Below are 18900 nucleotides of genomic sequence, written 5' to 3' on the forward strand. Positions count from 1 at the left end.
CTGCTCAGAGCTCATGCTCCCGAGCCAACTCTTAACCAACGAGCCACTCGGCCGGCCCAGTTTGTTTTTTGATAACCTAGGAATTGTAGGAAAAGAATCAGGATAAATGTGGGTCCAAATAAACCCTTTCTCCCACTAATTAGAAGAATACTTTTTTCTGTTAGATCCATTTCACTGGGCTTGGCTTCCTCAAGCAAAAGTTCCTTTTTCTGAAGAAACAAGAAACTTGATTCTACCATATATATCTGACATGAACTTCGTGCAAGATTTATGTGAAGATCTTTATGAACTTTTTAAGGTAAATAAATTTTTTGTTTTAATTATTGCAGAAAATGAAATTAATCTCAAAGAGATTATCTTAATAGAGCTAATTTGCAGCTTACTGCTTCTGGTATCACTTCTTGCGGTAGAACTTGACATTAACAGAAAGGAATTAGCAGTTTTACTCTACACAGGCATAAATTTGTGAAGTTACACTTACTACGAGTATTTTTTGAAGTGAGAATTAAAACTTGAGAAGTTGTTTTCTTCAAAAGTTGAATATTTACAAAATGACTATAAAAATTATAATAAATGTTTGGTAACATGCTATGATTTACTTCTCTCAAAAAAGCCTAAACTCATGGCTACAGTGTCATTTTAAATCCTTTATATAACAAGTTGTATTATAGTATAAATAAACTACTGTTGTCATTCTTGGGGTATACAAAAATACCTCAGGTAAAAATACTCTTTCATGTTATTTTATTAATTAGGAAAGCTTTCTAAAGAACTTATGTTCAAAGTTAAAGAGTTTGTTTTCAAATATTTGATTTTTGGAATTGTAATATTTTTTTCCTTTTTGTGATAGATTGACAAAAGATTTAACAAAGCCACTTTTGAAAATCAAATGTCTGTGATGAGAGGTCAGGTAGGTCACCTTTTTATACTCTTAAGAAAAAAATCTCTCTTTGAAATAGTAGTCAACTTTTGTCTCCATTGTGACCCAAAGATGTAACCCTGGATACTATCTTTATGCTGAACCAAAATAGCTCAGATGATTAGAAATGAAGTTGATTTCAGTAGTATATTTCCTGTATTGTCTTAATAAATTAGATATTGTTGACCCTGTATTTTGTTTAGAAACCCAGTTTCCCCCTACTGTGAATTCTTTGTCCTCATTTTGGTAACTATTTTCCTCAGTGTTACTGTCTTTTTCCTCTTCAAATTCACTTGCTTAGGTGTTTGAGTACAGAGTTCTGTTGCCTGTTGATTATTTGCCTCATAGAATATGTTTGGCTTTTGCTAGAGCGGTCAGTGAATAACCATGTCACCAAAGTACTGATTATAACTCAGTACTCCCACCCCTCCTCACCTCCTCTAATTAAAGATACAAGGTATTATTTAGGTCTGCTGGTGTGGACCTACAGATGACATCTGGTTCTTCCACTCTATTAATTAGTCGTATTTAAATTCCAAAAGGAAGACTTGACATGAAAATAAACTATACTGTAAACATTGTTTTGCAGTGATTTACTAATTAACTTTTTCTTCCTGAAATATACATTTAATTTAAAGTAGTTGTTTGCTGCCTACCTTTCACAAAGAAGACAAGTCTGGTTTTTGCACTGATTATTATATTACATAGCTTTAACAAATAAATATAATTATTGGGTGATTGGAAAAGTCATGATGCATTTTTGCAACGAAAAACATAGAAAAAATACGTCATGACTTTTCCAACCACCCAGTAAATCAGCGGTTCTCAACCTGTGGGTCACGACCCCTGTGGGGGTCGAATGACCCTTTCATAGGGGTCGCCTAAGACCATTGGAAAACAAAAAGGTATTTACATTATGATTCATAACAGTAGCAAAATTACAGTTATAGAGTAGCAACGAAAATAATTTTATGGTTGGGGGGTCACCACAACATGAGGAACTGTATTAAGGGGTCGTGGCATTAGGAAGGTTGAGAACCACTGCAATAGATAATCATTTATTCATCAAATACAGAGGGTACCTAAAAAATGTATACACATTTTAAGAAGGGAAAAAACTACTGAAATTACACTGATGGTAACCACTTTGAGCACCTCTTGGAATTGCAGAAGTCAAACATGACTTGTATTCCTCTTTTGTTATCAGTATACATTGAATATTACAATTTTAATAGTTTTTTCCTTTTTTAAAATATATATACTTTTTTTTTTGGCACCGTCTGTATTTATTGTCAGAACTAGTGCAAGAAACTGTTCTCATTGAGATAAAGCAGTGAGCGAGACCCAGTTTGTCTTCCCACAGAATTCTTGCTCTGATGATGAGGCTGGGCTTAGGGAAAGGGGTTTGTTATTAGCTTGTACATCTCTGTGCTCCGTTGAATTTATGCAGTGCTTTGCTGAAGTCATAAGTTTTAAATAGTAAGCGAAATGGCTGGAGCAGTAAGTAGCATACAGACACATCATGAAGGGCCTTAAGTGCCAGAATATAGATTTCACGTGGAAGGGATTGGAACAGTGAGAGATTTAGCATTAAAAAGGGTTATGATGAGACTAACCTCATCCTGGGCATCTTCTATGAACTCCCTTAAATTGTGTGCTAAATTCTGTATATATGTGTCTTTTGGGCATGGGGGTAAGCAAATGGATTTATACTTCAGCAGATGAGATCCCTATTCCAAAAAGATTAAGAACCACTGCAGAAGGTTAGGCTAGACAGTGGGGTGCAGGTTTGCTCAGTGGAGGAGGCGTCTAGAGCCAGGGAGCCTCTTGGAGACCTGTTTTAGAGAATTCAGGCATGAATGAAGGGCTTAGATGATCACTGGTTGGGATTATGTTGCAGAGGGTTACCACCCAAACTATAGTTGAGCTAAATTACCAGGTGTAGATATTTATGCCCTAATTTGACCTTTTTGCTTGAAACAAATTAATCAGTATGTTCCATCTTCTGGAATTCTCTTACCCCTAAATATATATCTTTATTTTAGGAATATTTTTAAAAAATGAAAGTTGTAACTAATTTTGCAAACTTTAATTAGTCCATAAGGAACTTAAATTCAAATTAAAAAATGCTTGTCTAAAAAGACATAGAGCCATTCTGGTACTGAGGTCTATTACAAAGATATACCAGTGTCTATCTGTTATTTTAGGTTTCTTTATTCATATCCTGGCTCCACAAAGGAGTTAAAGTATTATATAAATATGCCTAATAAAATAGAAAAATGACAGGGTCAAGATCTGGGGACAGAAACAAATAAAATGATACCTTCTTTATATGTTTTAACTTAATTTTATTATTTTTTTAAATTAGTTTTCACCATTCTGATGGCCAGAAAGAGTAAGGTAACCTAACCATGTACATGATTATGTAGCTCTCTAGTTTATACTGTTTTTGTTTTTGTTTTTTAAATCTGGTGTGAAAAATTAAGTAGTGATTTACTAAAATAAATCAGTGTTTATGAAACAGAGACTTAACAAACATAAACAAATAATAGTAACCTCTGTTCCAAAACAACAGAATCATTATTCAGCCAGTTCCTTAATTGAGTCAAAATACTTGTGATTTTACCATCATTTATAATTATCCCTTAAGCCCCTCTCCTCTCCCGTTTTGCCAGTTTCACTTCATGATTTGTGCTTTGTACAACCAAGTCTTGTGCCCCAGTTTATAGTAAGTCTTGAGTTTTGCACACATCATCAGTGACATGCTCTCAATCTTCACATGAAGCCGTAGAATGGAACTAGGAACTAGAATGAAGGCATTTCTTTTAAAATTGGGACTAGTAACCATCACGTTTATGAAAGTTAAAGATAAACCATGTTTTGAATTTTACATTAAATAGCAGTAGGTCACGATGAGATTCGTTGAGATCATGCGTTTCCCATTCTCCCTGTGCCTATTTGGGACACTAGACCTCAGAAAATATTTATGGGCAATGTGAAATATATTTTATATATGATCTGAAAAAAATAGCAGAAATAATAAATCAAACTGTATTATGAATGCACAGTGAACTTGTACTCAATGATTTGTCAACCAGAATCTCATTTTCAGATCCAGTAACAATTGTTAAAATGAACCTAACACTTCAGTACCTCCTGAGTAGTTGACCCTTAACTAGATATTTTTATGTTTGTTATCATATATCCTTATATTAGTTCTCCATAGTTGTCTGCATTGTATGTGGAGGAAACTTGGCTCAAAGGGGTTAATAACATCTGTAAAATAAGGGGTCTGTCTTAGTCTGGCAAATCTACAGCTTTAGGCATCGCCTCTGCCCAGGCTTTATCATCTCTTCCCTGGATTTAGTCATTTTCTAAGCGGTGTCCTTACCTCTTTCCCCATCTCTCTTCCACATTAGAGCAGAACAGTCGCTCAACGCAAATCCAATTAAATCCCTTGTGACGTAAAACTCCTACGAGTCCTCAGCATGTACAAGCTCACGTCCCAACTTTGAGCACAGTCGACAAGACCCTTTACAGCCTGCCACCCACCTGTCCACCTGCCGGTATCTCTTCATCTGCAGCTTCCCCTAAGCCTTTCCCAGTGGTGCCCTTGTGCATGCTGTCCTGCTTGCTGTCTCTCCCCAGGTGCTTCTTCCTCTTCCTCTGGAGAGCAGTTTTCCTTCACGCCCCAGCTCTGTCTCCCTAGGCGGCTCCTCCTGCCGCCCAGGGCGTTCGGGTTCCCACGGCACGCTCTGGCAGTACCACGGAGTCACATTTTACTCAGAAATTTGATGTTAAAATCAGCATATTGGGCACATTACTATTAAAAAATGGCTAGATCAACCATAAAGTAGAATATATGTGGCTTTATAGAGATACTATAGTACTTCTTATGCCCACTAAAATTTGAGGACCAGTGAACTAGTCTAAAGGAAAGAAATCTGCGAGTTTACGCCATCTGCCCTTCACGTAACTACACATCCCTACCAAGTTATCCAATGTAGCATAGTTGGAGAATTCCAGAATGTTTCTCCTTGTCTGCAATATTTGGTTTATTTCTAAAATAATCTTCTCTGATTTAAACATAACACATGAGTGCTGCAGGTTGGCTGTAACTCTGCTGGGTTATTCTCAGTTCTCATCGGGGGAAAAAAACGTAATAATAGATTTGTTTATCCTTTGAGAAATGAAAAAATGGTGATATGTGAGGGAGAGGAACAGATTTTAAAGTCAGGGCATAAGTCCACTGTTGCTGTTATTCATGTGGCTGTTGTTTCTAGAATGTGAGCACTTTGAGGGCTTATATGATCTTTTTTATGGGCAGTAGTCTTGTCTGCCCCAACACAGTGTGTGCTCAGTGTGTTTCTTTAGTAAATAAATGCAAGATTATCAAGTGCCTTCTCATCTCCCAGAGAAATATTAATATTTAGGATAGTTTTAGGACTGAATAATTTTTGCTGTTAGTATATATTTGAAAATTGTTAATCTTGTAGAATGATGTTCATTTTCTTCTTACCACTCTGTTTTCCAGAATCTCTACAACAATTATGTATTGTTTTAAGAGTCAGGAAAATATTAGATGTTACGTAAAGTAGTGGTTTTAGACTAACATTTTTAGAGCAGAATTTTTAAAACCAGTAGAGGAAACTAACCAGGATGTACTAAACCTTAGCCATGCTGGTGCCCACGTTTTATTTTCATGGTAAGAACAATACTTATACGATATGTAATCCTGGCCCTTACCATATCCTAAAAGAGCACTGCATTGAGTTTTCTTCATTTTAAAAAAAAGAACAATGCTTCTAAGTATAAATTTATGAAATCTTTTTGTCTTATTATTCAGATTTAGCCACCCAAGAAGATTTTAAGGAAAGAACTAACTTAAAAGGGATCCTAAAACATAAATGTAATGAGTGACTACTGTTGTTGGAAATAATTCCTTAATGTGTTACATTCTTTAAATCTTCTAGGATCTAAACCATCTAGTTTAGACTATTTAAAATATTGTGAAGTTCATTTATTGGTATGGTTTTGTATTGAAACCTTTATGCTTATCACTATTAAATAGTCTTTACAAGAACCTGTAAAATGCATATCATCTGTATATTAGATATTTCCAAATACCTGAAGGAAACATCCTTATTTCTAAAGTACATAACAAAGGGAATTTTTTTACCTGATATGAAGGGAAAAATTATTAAAATTTTATGTGTTCTGAACAGTAGGATAGGCTGTAAGCTATGTATTGCGTTTCATAAACTTATTTATATGTTCAAGTAGCAATTCCAAGGGTACGTGTAAACCTGGAATGTAATATATTTCACTTTCCCTAGTTCTGTGTTTTCTATTTAAGAGTAAGCTCTTACATAAAACTTTTATTTTAAATGGCCACTTTCCCAGTCTCTAACCCACTTGCCCACTGGCCCTGCATCATGCTTCTTCATGACACTTATCTTCTAACATGTGGTATAATTTACTTATTCAAAATGTGAATAATTATGAATTCATAATTCATAATTATTGACTCCTCCCCCTGCTAAAATGCAAGCTCCACGAAGGCAGGGATTCGGTTTGGTTTTTTACTGTTGTATCCCCAGCACTTAGAGCTTAACACGCAGTTGTCGTGCATTTAATCAGTTGGAAGAGTGGATAAGGCCAGTAATTAGTTAAAACCAGACTATTTAGACCAGTATTTGTTTAGGTTCTATGTCAAATGGAGTATGTGGAACCATTCACTTTATTCAGTCTCTGATTTCGCTGCTCCTGGATGTAGGTGCACTGTAGAATATTTTAAAGTTACCAATTGGCAAAAGTTATTCTAATTTTATACATACATACATGTACACAGAATTAAATATTGTGTATGTATGTATAAAATTACATACATCCATGTAATATGTATTTATAGCAATCACTCATCACAATCTCTATTGGGCATAAATGGTTGAAATAAAAATTGTAATTATAGATAAATGGTCAACATAATGTCAGTGAACTGAAGGTCGTTATCTTTTTTGAATGGTGTAATATCTCTCTTCTTTTCACAGATCTTAAATCTTTCTCAGGCATTGAGAGACGGGAAGAGCCCTGTCCAGCTGGTACAAATGCCTTGTGTGATTGTGGAGCACAGTCGGGGCAGAACTCAGGGTCGGGTTGTCCACATCAGCAGTACTTTCACCCAGACTTTCCATTGCAGGAAGCCATTTTTTTCCTCCTGGTAGCAAGTATAAGAGTAAGAGAAACGAACTGGCATTATTGTGTTATTAAAATGTAAGATGGATTTACATTACAGTACTGTACAGTAATGTAAGTCTGCTGTTAAGAGCTCCAGTTGCCAAAACCTCAAATAATATAAGTCTTTAAAAGGTTATGTTTTGAATGTAATCAAAAGTTTACAGTTTTTTGTCTAAATATTAAATTTCTATTTCAGGGAAGAAGTGTATCTCCCATATTGTATTTTTGTAGGAAAATTGTATTTTATGTTGTTGATGTTAGTTTAAAAACTAATTTCATGGTTTACACATTCTGAAATGACTGTAATTACTTTAGAATTCCAAATAGAAAAATAAGGCATTTGTTGACTTTGAATACAATAACTTTTTATATACTTTTTAAACATTGTGAAGAATGTTCATTTTAACTCATCTTACATTATAAAAGACCTTCGAGAGTGAAACTGTTCTTATGAACTCTAACAGAGTAGTTAATAGAAAAACAGGTAAGAATAAAGCAGCGTTGCCTTAATTTAAAAAGCTGCTATTTTAGAACTTGAATAAGTGCTCCTAACGTGACCATTGTTAGGGACTAGAAAATTATATCTTGGTTAAGTAACAGATGACCATTTCCTTTTTTGTACTTCAGAATATTTTTGGTCAATTATTTTGTTATATTGAGAAAAAATCGAATAACCCCTTTTTAAAAAATGGAAACACTCAACTGAGAATTGAAGAGAATTATATAAAATTAAGGTAGATCCTTAATATTTTGAAATTCCAAAATGGCATTAAAAATTTTTGTTTTTTGCTTGAGATCAATTACTTAATCAGTTAGTACTCTAAGAGTACTAATGTTCAAGTAAGTACTTCTTTTAGTATTAATCTTCAGCAAAAAGTAAACCATACTTCAAAGTGCATATTGGATTGCATTTTGGGGTCCTAGAACATAAACTCTTAAAAATTATAGTATTTTAGGGAATTTGAAATTACCAATGTTGTTATAATTACAGTCAGCTTTAAAATATCAGCCCTAATTAAAGGGGACCATGACAGAGATAACCATAAAGTCATTTATATTGATTTTGAATATCAGTATGTCTGACATCCTGGGAATTTGTAGTACTTTTAACTCACCAAGTGATTTAAATCGAGAAGAACCCAATATGAAGATGTGAGTCCAAGAATCAGAATTTCCTTCTCTTCTTCAGGCCCCAAACAAATAACATCACCACTGGGACTAAACTGGGTGGTTTGCGGTCTGGCCTTTTGTTTTTTGAGCTTTCTGCCTTGTGATTTTTTTTTTTAATTTAAGTGTTTTTGTGTAAAAAGTATTTCCTGAAGGTTAAATTAGCATGGAAGACAGATCTGCAGTTCTCTCTTGCTTCGCATCTTTCTCTTGGTCCTTATGGACGTGGCGAGTGAGAATACTGCTGTCCAAGTGCAAGTCCATTGAAAACCTCTGTTCTCCTACCTCCCCCAATCCTCCATCATCTTAATGTCGAGGTGATGGAAAACTGGAAATGTAACTGAAGCTACTATCTTTAGATAAATACTAGTAATTGAAATGTGCCTTTGAAATGTGTTCTAAAAGAACTAAGATGTTATGATGTGGGTACTGCTTTCATCAAAGTTTTTTGTTTCCTCAGTATTTTGAGAACTGCTATATTAATTTTTATAATGGGAAAACTTAGTAAATTGCTACTGTTTTATATCCTAAAATTAAAATAGCGTGGAAATATTTTTAAATGGCCTGACCAGGCCAGAAAAGTGAAGTTGAAATATTTAAGATGTGATTACAAGTCAGAGTACATTGGTTATATTTTGTAAATTTTCATGAACTTAATTCTTATTTAAATATTGTGTTAATTTTTTGATAAGTATATTTATAGTGTCAAACATGGTAGACTAAAGGTAATTAAAATCATTGTCTTAAGGCTAGATTCCTCTTGAAGTATATATATTGAATATTTAGAATGTTTGTGAACATATTTATGTTTATAAATGATGCCAAACAACCATTTTCTTACTTCTTACATTAGCAGTATAGTTTAATTCTTTATAATTCCAAAATATATATTTAACTGGAACCTTTATAATTGGAGACATTTTAATTTTATTTAATTATATGCTGCCTTATTCTCTCCCAAGTTTGTCAGCAATTGAAGACTGTGGAAACATGCTTTCTTGCAGACTAGAAAACAATTTGATTCACAATTTTTTTTTAATTTAAAATACTGTACTAATGGTATTAAAACTTTATTAAAAAATGATGGTGACGTGTTCTTTGATCAGATTACATCTTAAATCATATCACAGATATACAAAGAGACAGGCAGCATCTTATGTTTTATAGTCTACCTTCTTTCCCAAAGTTGCTTGGGCAACTATACAAAGTTGTGACAAAGGTTCTCAGTTTGCTCTACGTTTCCAACCTCCCTCAGTTAGTTTGGGGCCATGTGACTGAGTTCTGGCTAGTGAGATGTGGGGACAAGTGATATGTGTGACTTCCAGACCTGGCAATAAAACTCACTGCCATCACAATCAGTGGTCATGACTGAATGCTCTCCTGTCTTCCTATTTGGCCATAAACAGTTTGCAAAACGGAGACAGCCACGGTACGTGAGTCACTGCTTGGAAAGCTACCAGGAGATCCTGCTGACTTCACTGGACTGTGACAGAACAAGAAATAAATGTTTGTGTTTAGTCACTAAAAATTTGAATTTATTAGTTATTAAAGCATAGTCTGTCCTATCGTGGGCATTATAATGTAAATAGAAAATGCAAATCATTTTTAAATAACAAATCAATGATAAGAGGTACACTGGCAGCAGCAGTGGGTAGTTTTTTAATCTCTCCGAATCCCCGTGGAGCTATCATACGTATAGCAAAAGAAAAAAAACAGTGACATCATTACTAATTTAGGTAATAGACTAGCCCTGTGAATCCCAGCATCTGAGCAGTTTGGACTAAAACCATCAATAGCAACAAGATCCCATGGGAACAGTGGCTTAGAGGAGCAAGCGTAGCGAAGTAAGGGGAACTTGGAATGGTCTTAAGAGCCAAAGAACCCAGAATTTGCTGGCATGTACTCAGCCCCAAAGGAGTCCATACTAGTGGCAAACTCAGCTGGTGGGGGAGCCAGGGTGTCAGGAGGGCTGCGTTCCTTCTGGAGTCTATGGGAGAATCCGTTTCCACGCCCTTGCCAGTTTCTGGAACCCTCCCGCATTCCTTGGCTTGTCACCCTCTTCCTCCATCTTCCCAGCCAGCTACCATGGGTTGAATCCTTTCCTCATCAAGGCACTCTGGCACTGACTCTGCCTCCCTCTTCCATTTTTGAGGACCCTAGTGATTACATTGGGCGCACCCAGGTAGCCTAGGATAATTTTTCTATGGTAAGGCCTTGCTGTATGCAACCTTAATTCCATCTGTAATTTTTAATTCCCCTTCGCCATGTAACATATGCATAAATTGTGGAGATTAGGACATGGACATCTTTGGGGGTCATTATTCTGCCTCCCACACTTTCCCTCTGAGATCAGTTACATGACAAGGATGCCTGCTTTCATTTGTCTTATTCGGGATTGTACTGTACAGCCTCGTGCAGCAACGGCAGGAGAGGTGAAAGGTATAAGGGTGGGAAAGTAAGAAAACGCATTGTTTACAAATGACAGTATGCATGTAGGAAATGCAGAAGACTCTACCAATAACTATTAGAATTAAGTAAATTTAGGAAGGTTTATATTAGTTAGAAAATTTAGAAAGATGCCACTTCCAGCAGCAGCAAAACAGTACTAGGTATAAGTCCAGCCAAAGATGTACAGGGTCCCTACATCAAACTGAAAGTATTGAGAAAAATCTGCAGCAAATATCACGAGATGCCCACATTTGTTAAATTCTGAGTGGTAGGTTAGTGAGTGTTGTTTATATTCTCTGTTATTTTCCATGTTTCAATTATTTCATTTTTCTTTAAAAAATAAGCTTTTCTATGGGAGCACATTTATATAAATGCTTTGTCACCTTTATTAGTTTGCTAGGGCTGCCATAACAAAATACCACAGACTGAATGGCTTAAAGTCACACTGGAAATTAGGCCTTCAACATATGAATTTGGGGGTACGCCCATTTCAGTCCATAACACCACCCAAAGTAAAACAGTAACCTACACATGCCTTAGTCTCTCTAATATGACCAAGCCCAGCCTCTACCTTAACCATTACTGTCATCCCAGCCACCTTCTTAGTCATATTCCTGATGGAAGAATATGACCTCTAAATATTTTCTCAAGTGTGGTCTGGGAGGCTTGCTTAGTAACGTGTAGGAACTTTTCACCCTGGATTTGTAATCATTGTTTTGACCTCAGATAAATGTCTTGCTTACTGCGAGGCTGTTGGTTCTCTATGTAGTTGTGATCCCAAACCACTCACTTTTCAGTCATGACAGATACATGAATTTGCTTTAGCCCTTTTTCATTTCCTTTATAAAATCCCAGCTCCTGAATGGAAAACAGTTTGTATGATGGATATAAGTTACTCACTGACTTTAGCAAACATTTACTAAGTATTCTCTGTATGCCAGATTCTCAGAAAGGTAGTAGGAATACAAAAATCAGTAAGATTCAATTCTTGGATTTACTCTTCAAATACTGCTCAAAGGGGTAAGGAAAATCTGAAAATGGAAAGAGGTCTAAAATATTGTCTAAGGAATAATGTTCTTCCTAATCTTTGTATGTCCTATACCTGCACATTTCTACCTTCGCCTCTTAGATTGTAAATTCCTTGCCTTGTAAATACTTTGTAAACTAAATGCTTGACTGCCCTTGACTTGAGCTCGCAACATTTTTATTTATAATAGAAGCATATTTTCAATATCTAGATTTCTCTTGGATTGTGGAGGGTATGGCTTTCATTCAGCCTCTTGGCCCATGGATCAAGTGTGAGTATATCACAAAAATGAATTTATCTAAGCCAACTGCTTTATTAATCACCATCATTTTATTTAGTACATTTTAGCCTGCTTCAGAATCCACGCAGAGTTCTTTGAGAAAAATAAATTCTTAAGCTTTAAAGTTTTTATTCTAAGTAGTGTAATAGAAAAAACTTTTGTCATTTCAAAATACCATACACTTACATTCTAATATTGCTTATCTTTAATAAACGGATGGTATGCCCCAGGTCTCTCCTAAGAGCCTGAGATTGGAATAGACCTGTATCGAAGTCCTGGTTCTGCCCCTTATTAGCTCCGTGTCCTTGTGCAGATCTCGCAATCTCCCAGACCAGCTTTCTCTCCACATGTAAAATACACGAGCTAATGGTGATGCCAGGTTTGTAACGAGGACGAAACAAAGTATGTTTTTGTGAAAAGTGCGGTACAGTTTCTGTTATAGATGAGGTTTCCAGCCGACAAGCTGTCTGTGTGTAATTAATGGCATTTTTGGTTTTAAATGATGTAAGAAGGCATGCATCCGTGTTTTGGGGTTTGGGCGCATTGCATAGAGGGAGTATGTCCACACGCAAATTTCTAGATTTGACATTGTCTTTCCTGGAGCACAGTGACAGATTTGGGATCAAAAGACTATTTTAAAGTTTTCTGTTGTGTGACACAGGTTGATTTGGGGTTAAAAGGAAAAGACACCTGAGGTCCCCAGGTAATAGAGTTTTATCCAAACCTGACTCGCTGAGAAAAACTAAGCAACATTTTAAAAGGGTTTTGTTCAGAATCCTGACACGGGTTCCAGCACATGAAATGCTAACCTGGAAGTTGGTGACTGGTGCCTCTGCATGTCGCCTTGTGGGCTTTTTTAGACCTGGAAATGGAAAGCATGTGATATGAAAATGAGGCAGCTGATCTACTCAGTAAGCAAAGAGATGTGTTTACTTTTCCTTTGACTCCAGGAACCCTGGCTGCTCCTCAGCTCTGGTTACCTGGTTACCTATTCCCACCTGACAGGTAAGGCTTCAGAAACCATTGCTGCCCTCGGAAACAGCAGAAAAATCAGGTTGCCTCGCCTTTCAGAAAGTTGTATAAACATCTGGAGCTGTTCCCTCGCCTCCGAACTGGTTTAACCAGATTCAGTGGCACTTAATGCAGGTGAATAAAGCTGCTTTTTATCTCTCGGTGTGACTTTGGGAACAATCCAGAAAGCTCTTCTACCCTTTGGGTGTTTGTTTTAAATTGTGGTGCTTAAAGGTAATCAGGAACGGCATTTAAACCAAGGTGTTGGTTTAAACCAAGGTCGCCACTGCCCTCGCAGAGTGCTTAAGCAATTTAACATCCAGTTACACTTGCATTTAAGCTCCAGCTACACTTGCTATCCATGAGGAGTTGGAAATGCGTAATTCTCTGCATCTGTAGCTAAAATACTGCTTACTTCCTGGACAGCGTCCACCCTAATATGTTTTGAGGACAAATATTATTACCTCTAAGTTTTGAAGTCTGTGGCTCAGAGAGGACAAGTTGTCACCGCTGACGTAGAACTTGTGATAATCTATACAGGAAAGCAGTAGAAAAAGCCTTGGACTCTAAATGAAGACCTGGAAGGGTGGCAGAATATGCCACTCTCAAATATGCCACTTTGGTATAAGGATTATTTCAATCCAAAGGCAGTTAAGAAGCGCATACAAGAAAAGCTCTCTGCCTTCCCCTATTTGCCTAAAAGCAGGACATAATTTGTAAAGATGTTTGCCCCTCCCCTCTCTACCAGGAAGAACAGAAGTGAATCAGTGGAGACAATACTGGACCCTCATGCGTCCAGAAAGGGCACCAGAGGCATCTACGTAACAAGTCCTACTAAAGCTAACCTTCATCTACCATTAGTCCCCCCATATATTTGCCTTTCCACAATTTGCCACCCTTAGCAACTCAAAGTCCTCCTTTGTCTTATCATCTCTAAAAATTTATCTTTGTTAAAATGCTATATAAGCCCAAGTTCTAATCACCCCTTTGAGTTAATCATCTCTAAGTGTCTCGATGTGTGTGCTTGATGCAGTTAATAAACTAATAAACTTCTGGGGGTCTTTTTTGGATTTTGTTTCGTTTTTCTCTTCTTAATCTGTCTTAGTCTAATTTAAAGGGCTTTAACGGGAGAACCCAAGATAGGAAGAGGAAAAAGATGAAGTGGAGGACAGCAGGCAGATTGACAGAACTGTGGCAGGGGCGAGTGGAGAGAAGGGCTGGCTGGTCTTGCCTGGAAAGGGGCTTCAATCCATATTAATAGACCATCCATCCATCCATCCATCCATCCATCCATCCATCCATCCATCCATCCATCCATCCATCCATTATGATGGCTGCAGCCATAGAGCATTAGTCGGCATCCTTGGTTGTGACTGATAGAACTAACCCCATCTCAAACTGGCATAAGGAGATAAAGGAATTTGTGACTATAACTGAAAACATCATGCAAGGCTGTGTTTAGGTGCTCACATGGTATCACACATGCCCGTCTCTTAGTTCTGCTTGCTTCTTACTGACTTCTTGCTAATGCTAGTACTCCTTAAGTTTGGGGAAACACTGCCACCAGCCACTTGGTTATCCCAGCGAAGAGGGCGTCTATGACAGATTGTGTCATTGGCCCCAGTTCTTCACCCCTTTCTGACCCATGCCCTTTATCATATAACTTCACAGTGCCTGGCCATGTGACTTGCTTGAGCCAAAAGAATGAGGTGGAAGTGACAGTGGCAGCTCCAAGCCTAGGCCTCTAGAAGTTTGTCTGTTTCTCCTAGCTCTCCTGTGCTTCCACCATCTCTGAGAAAGAAGTGCCAGGCTGGCCCCTGGTTCCAGGAGGAGTCTCTTAATTCATCAGAGCTGCTATAACAAAGTACCACAGACGGTAGCTTAAAAACAACTGAAATGTATTGCTCACAGTTCTGGAGGCTGGAAGTCCAAGGTCAGGGTCCAAGCAAGGTTGGGTGAGGGCTCTCTCTGGGTCATAGACTTCTCCTGACGTCCTCACGTGGCAGAAGGGACGAGGGAGCTTTCTGGGGCCTCTTAAAAGGGCACTAATGCTATTCATGAGGGCAGAGCCCTCATGACCTAATAATCGCCTCTCAAAAGGCTCTACTAATCCTATCACCTTTGGGGATTTGGGGATTTAGGGATTTCAACATACAAGTATGGGAGGGACATCAACATTCAGATCATTGCAGGGAGGAAGCAAGACACATGGAGCAGAGCTGAGGTATCACAGCCGAGGGAACCTGGACCAGCCCACCAGTAGATGTGTGACCTAGCCCAGGAAAGACGAGAGCAGAGCCCCTCAGACACATGACAGATCAGTATTATGAATGCCACTAAGCTGACAAAATCTAACAATTACAGCTTCTTTTTCAGCCATTCCCCAAGTCACCTGCCCAAACCGAAGCAAGTCCTTACAGTTCTTTCTACCTCTCCAGCTACATGGGCTAAAATGGGTGAGGGTTGGCTTCCCAAAGGAAATCTGGGTTCTGTAACAGAAGATAGAAAAGTGGGTCAGGCAGCCACTACAACATGCTCCTCTGGCTTCAATCAATTTGGGGGAGGCGGGTGTGTGGGAGGATTTTTAACCTATTAACAAAGTCAAGGAGTGAGACATCCTGGTCCCTATGGGAAGCTCACTAGTTTGTCCACATCCTCCAGTGGGACATTTGCTGAATTTGAGCCTGTCTTAAGGGCATAAAGGACTGTGCTCTGGGAGAGGGCGGGTAGGAATGGGTTTATCTCTGCTCAGGCCTCAAGGGGCCTACTTTCAGCTCTGCTATGGGTTTCCTTTGAGAATCCTGCTACGTCTCTCCACTTTGCTCAAGGATTTTCTTATACAAACTAAAAATATTATTAGACGATAAAATGAAACATTCATATCATTGTTCATTCATATTCATGACCTCGTCAGCAAATGTTCACCATATACTATTTACATGTCTGAATGTGAGTTTTTTTCCTCCTCAAATTATCCCCCAGAAAAGAGAGAACTGCCTTATTTTTGAAACCTTCCGAGTCTCCCACACTAAGGGGTGCTCTCTCATTTACCTTATCTGGACAACCTTTGTTGTACTTTTACAGTTTGGGGAAGCCTACCTGTAAAGGCTGCAAATCCATATTGGTTTGAGTTGCTTATAGAACTCACCTCACAGAATCAGAATTATTTAAGGGACAAAAAGAAAATATAGATTCAGTAACTATTTTTGGTGGTATGATTTCTTGAATTCAATTGCAAGTTTTGTAAACAAGTCTCTTAAAGATCACAAATCTCTACCTATTATTTCAACATTTTTAAATAGAAGAGTTAATGAGAACTGGTAGGTCTTGAGATAAAATTTCCAAAAGTATCATTACACATGGGTCCAGACAGTTCCCTATCCTAAAGATGTAAAGGTGCTAGCCACTTGAAAAGGGGAATTGTTATGTCAAAGACCAGATGCTACAGGTGCAGGTAAAAGATCTGAGTGAAACCATTGCATGAAATGTACACGGAAAAGAGCACTATTGCTAAGTTAATATACCATAGCATTAAATGTGTAAGTTTAAATATATACAAATACCATCAGTTCTTTAAATACAATGAGATATTTGACTTTCATCTACAATAGTACATGTGTGTTTACTGCAACTATATAATAAGTATTGAAATTGGATAGATTCCTCCCACTCTTATTATTTTGCAAAATTGCTTTAGCTATTCTGGTTCCCCTGACTTTTCATATAAATTTCAAAATAATATTGTCAGTATCTACAAAAATCTGACTGGGGTTTTGATAGAAATTGAGCTAAACCTGTACTATATTTGCCCTAAAATTGGGGAGAATTTACATCTTTACTATGATGAGTCTTCTAATCCATGAACACAGTATGTCTCTACATTTATGTACATCTTTTTTAATTTTTTTCATCCACATTTTGTAGTCAGCATACAAGTCCTGTACAAGTCCCAATTTACACCTAAGTATTTCATTTGAGCAGTTGTAACTGATATTCTATTTTTAACTTTGGTTCATGTAATCATTGTAGTATATAAAAGTACAGTAGATTTTGTATGTTTATCTAGTATCCTGCAACTGCTGAACTCAGTTTAAACTAGAGTTATTTTTGTAGATTCCTTGGTATTTTCTACATATATAATCCTGTCAGACACAAATAGGGACAGTTTTATTTCTTTCTTTATAGTATATAAAATGTCAACGGATATGCAACTATAACGTGCAACTATAAACATTGAAAAGGTCGGAGATGACACTGCCTCTGATTTTGAAAAGAGGATGGTTTCATCAAGGGCAGATGCTTCAGCTATTTCTATAGTCAGGGGCTGGAGGTGGTGATGGTGCCCTTTGGACTTAAACCCGACCAAATCTTTGCTCCAAAGAGTCCTCCCTCTCATCTCCTGGCTGTATTCTTATGACAAGAAGGTACTTACATGTGCTTAGGGTGAGGCAGAAAATAGATGAGCTTATTGTACACAGGTCCAACAAGTTGCCTGCGAGTCGCTCCCTCTGGTGCCGCGGAGCGCTCAGGCGCAGCCCAGGACTGGCCGCCACTGCGTTTGGGGGCGTGGCCTCCGCGCCGGCGGCCGCAGCTCCTCCCGGACGCGCGGGGGCGCTGTGAGTTTCTGCGAGTCATGGCGGCGCTCTTTCTCAGCCTCCTCGTTTCTTGAACTGAGGCTTTCGGGACGGCGGCGGGAAGATGGCGGCCCTCAGAGACCAGCTTGGAGCTGTGGAGGCCGAGGGGAGCGCGAGTCGCCAGGGGAGCTCGGGAGTGGAAGTGGTGCTTCCCTCCGATCCCGCCACCCCCGCCCCGTTGTGCCCTCACGGTGGGTCCGTGTCTGGGCCTAGCCTGGCTGTCGGGCGTCTAGGAGCGTGGGTTAGGCGTCAGCTTCTCTGCCCGACCGTGTGTAATGCCTAGAAAACGCCCCTTTTTCGGGAAGTTGTGTTTTTCAACTTACTTTAAAAACCATCATAGAACGACCTCACTGTTGTGGTTTTGGCTCCACGGCTCTTATATCTTTATTTTATTTTTTTAAGGGAAGAGGCAGAGGTTAGGCAAAGGGAATGCATGTTATCGGTAATTCCATTGCCGAAGTACTTGGGGATTTCATTTATTGATTTGCTATCTTTAAAACCAAAAAAAGTTAGGGAGAATGATAGAATGAATTCTTGCTCAGAAGCCAGACCCAGTTTTTCTCTAACTTGTGGAGAGAGAGTGTGTCCAACTCTAAAAGCTCAGATTTTCACTGAAAGGAAAACTTAAGTGGAGGGGACAAAGTGCTGGATTCCCTGGACCCCCTCCTTGTTTTAGTCTCAGGACCCAGGCCGTTCACCATGTATTGTAGATAGCAACTATACTGACGATAGCATTTTCCTTCTGGAGAGACCAGTTTCCAAAAGCTATTTAGGTAGCCAGGGCTAGAATGTTGTGACTTTGAAGAAGAAAAAAAATTAAACGTTTTAGTGGATTTAGTAGGGACAAAGCGTGCATACAATTAAAACAAGTTTTAATTAAGAGTGGTGAAAAGTAGGAACTTGATGTGGATGACTTGTTTGACATGTTTTTTTCCTATTCTGGAACTAGGACCCACTCTTCTCTTTGTAAAGGTGAGCCAAGGGAAAGAAGAAACACGGAGGTTTTATGCCTGCTCAGCCTGTAGAGATAGAAAAGATTGCAATTTTTTTCAGTGGGAAGATGAAAAGGTATATTAACTTTTTGGATATGTATTTTTTATTTTTGATGTATGTGACATTTTTGAGAATGTATGAGATAAATCTTTTTTTGTGGGTAACTTGTTTAATTTCTTTTTTT

At 38.0% G+C, this 18900-nt stretch overlaps 2 protein-coding genes across 2 annotated transcripts in view; both read left to right on the plus strand.

Annotated features, from left to right (window-relative positions):
* The window catches only part of PI4K2B (phosphatidylinositol 4-kinase type 2 beta), a 27857-nt gene extending 20029 nt beyond the window's left edge, over positions 1-7828 (plus strand). Inside the window, exons 9-11 of the mRNA XM_019642387.1 lie at positions 165-298; positions 851-910; positions 6970-7828. Of these exons, the coding sequence (XP_019497932.1) occupies positions 165-298; positions 851-910; positions 6970-7143 (368 nt within the window). The 3' untranslated portion in view covers positions 7144-7828. The remainder of the gene's footprint in view (positions 1-164; positions 299-850; positions 911-6969) is intronic.
* A 9943-nt stretch (positions 7829-17771) lies between these two features.
* ZCCHC4 (zinc finger CCHC-type containing 4) overlaps positions 17772-18900 on the plus strand; it is a 40508-nt gene continuing 39379 nt past the window's right edge. Inside the window, exons 1-2 of the mRNA XM_019642388.1 lie at positions 17772-17914; positions 18673-18791. Coding sequence (XP_019497933.1) covers positions 17788-17914; positions 18673-18791 — 246 coding nt within the window. The 5' untranslated portion in view covers positions 17772-17787. The remainder of the gene's footprint in view (positions 17915-18672; positions 18792-18900) is intronic.

Source organism: Hipposideros armiger, unplaced genomic scaffold, assembly GCF_001890085.2.
Source record: "Hipposideros armiger isolate ML-2016 unplaced genomic scaffold, ASM189008v1 scaffold_68, whole genome shotgun sequence".
In the NCBI taxonomy this organism is placed as follows: Eukaryota; Metazoa; Chordata; class Mammalia; order Chiroptera; family Hipposideridae; genus Hipposideros; species Hipposideros armiger.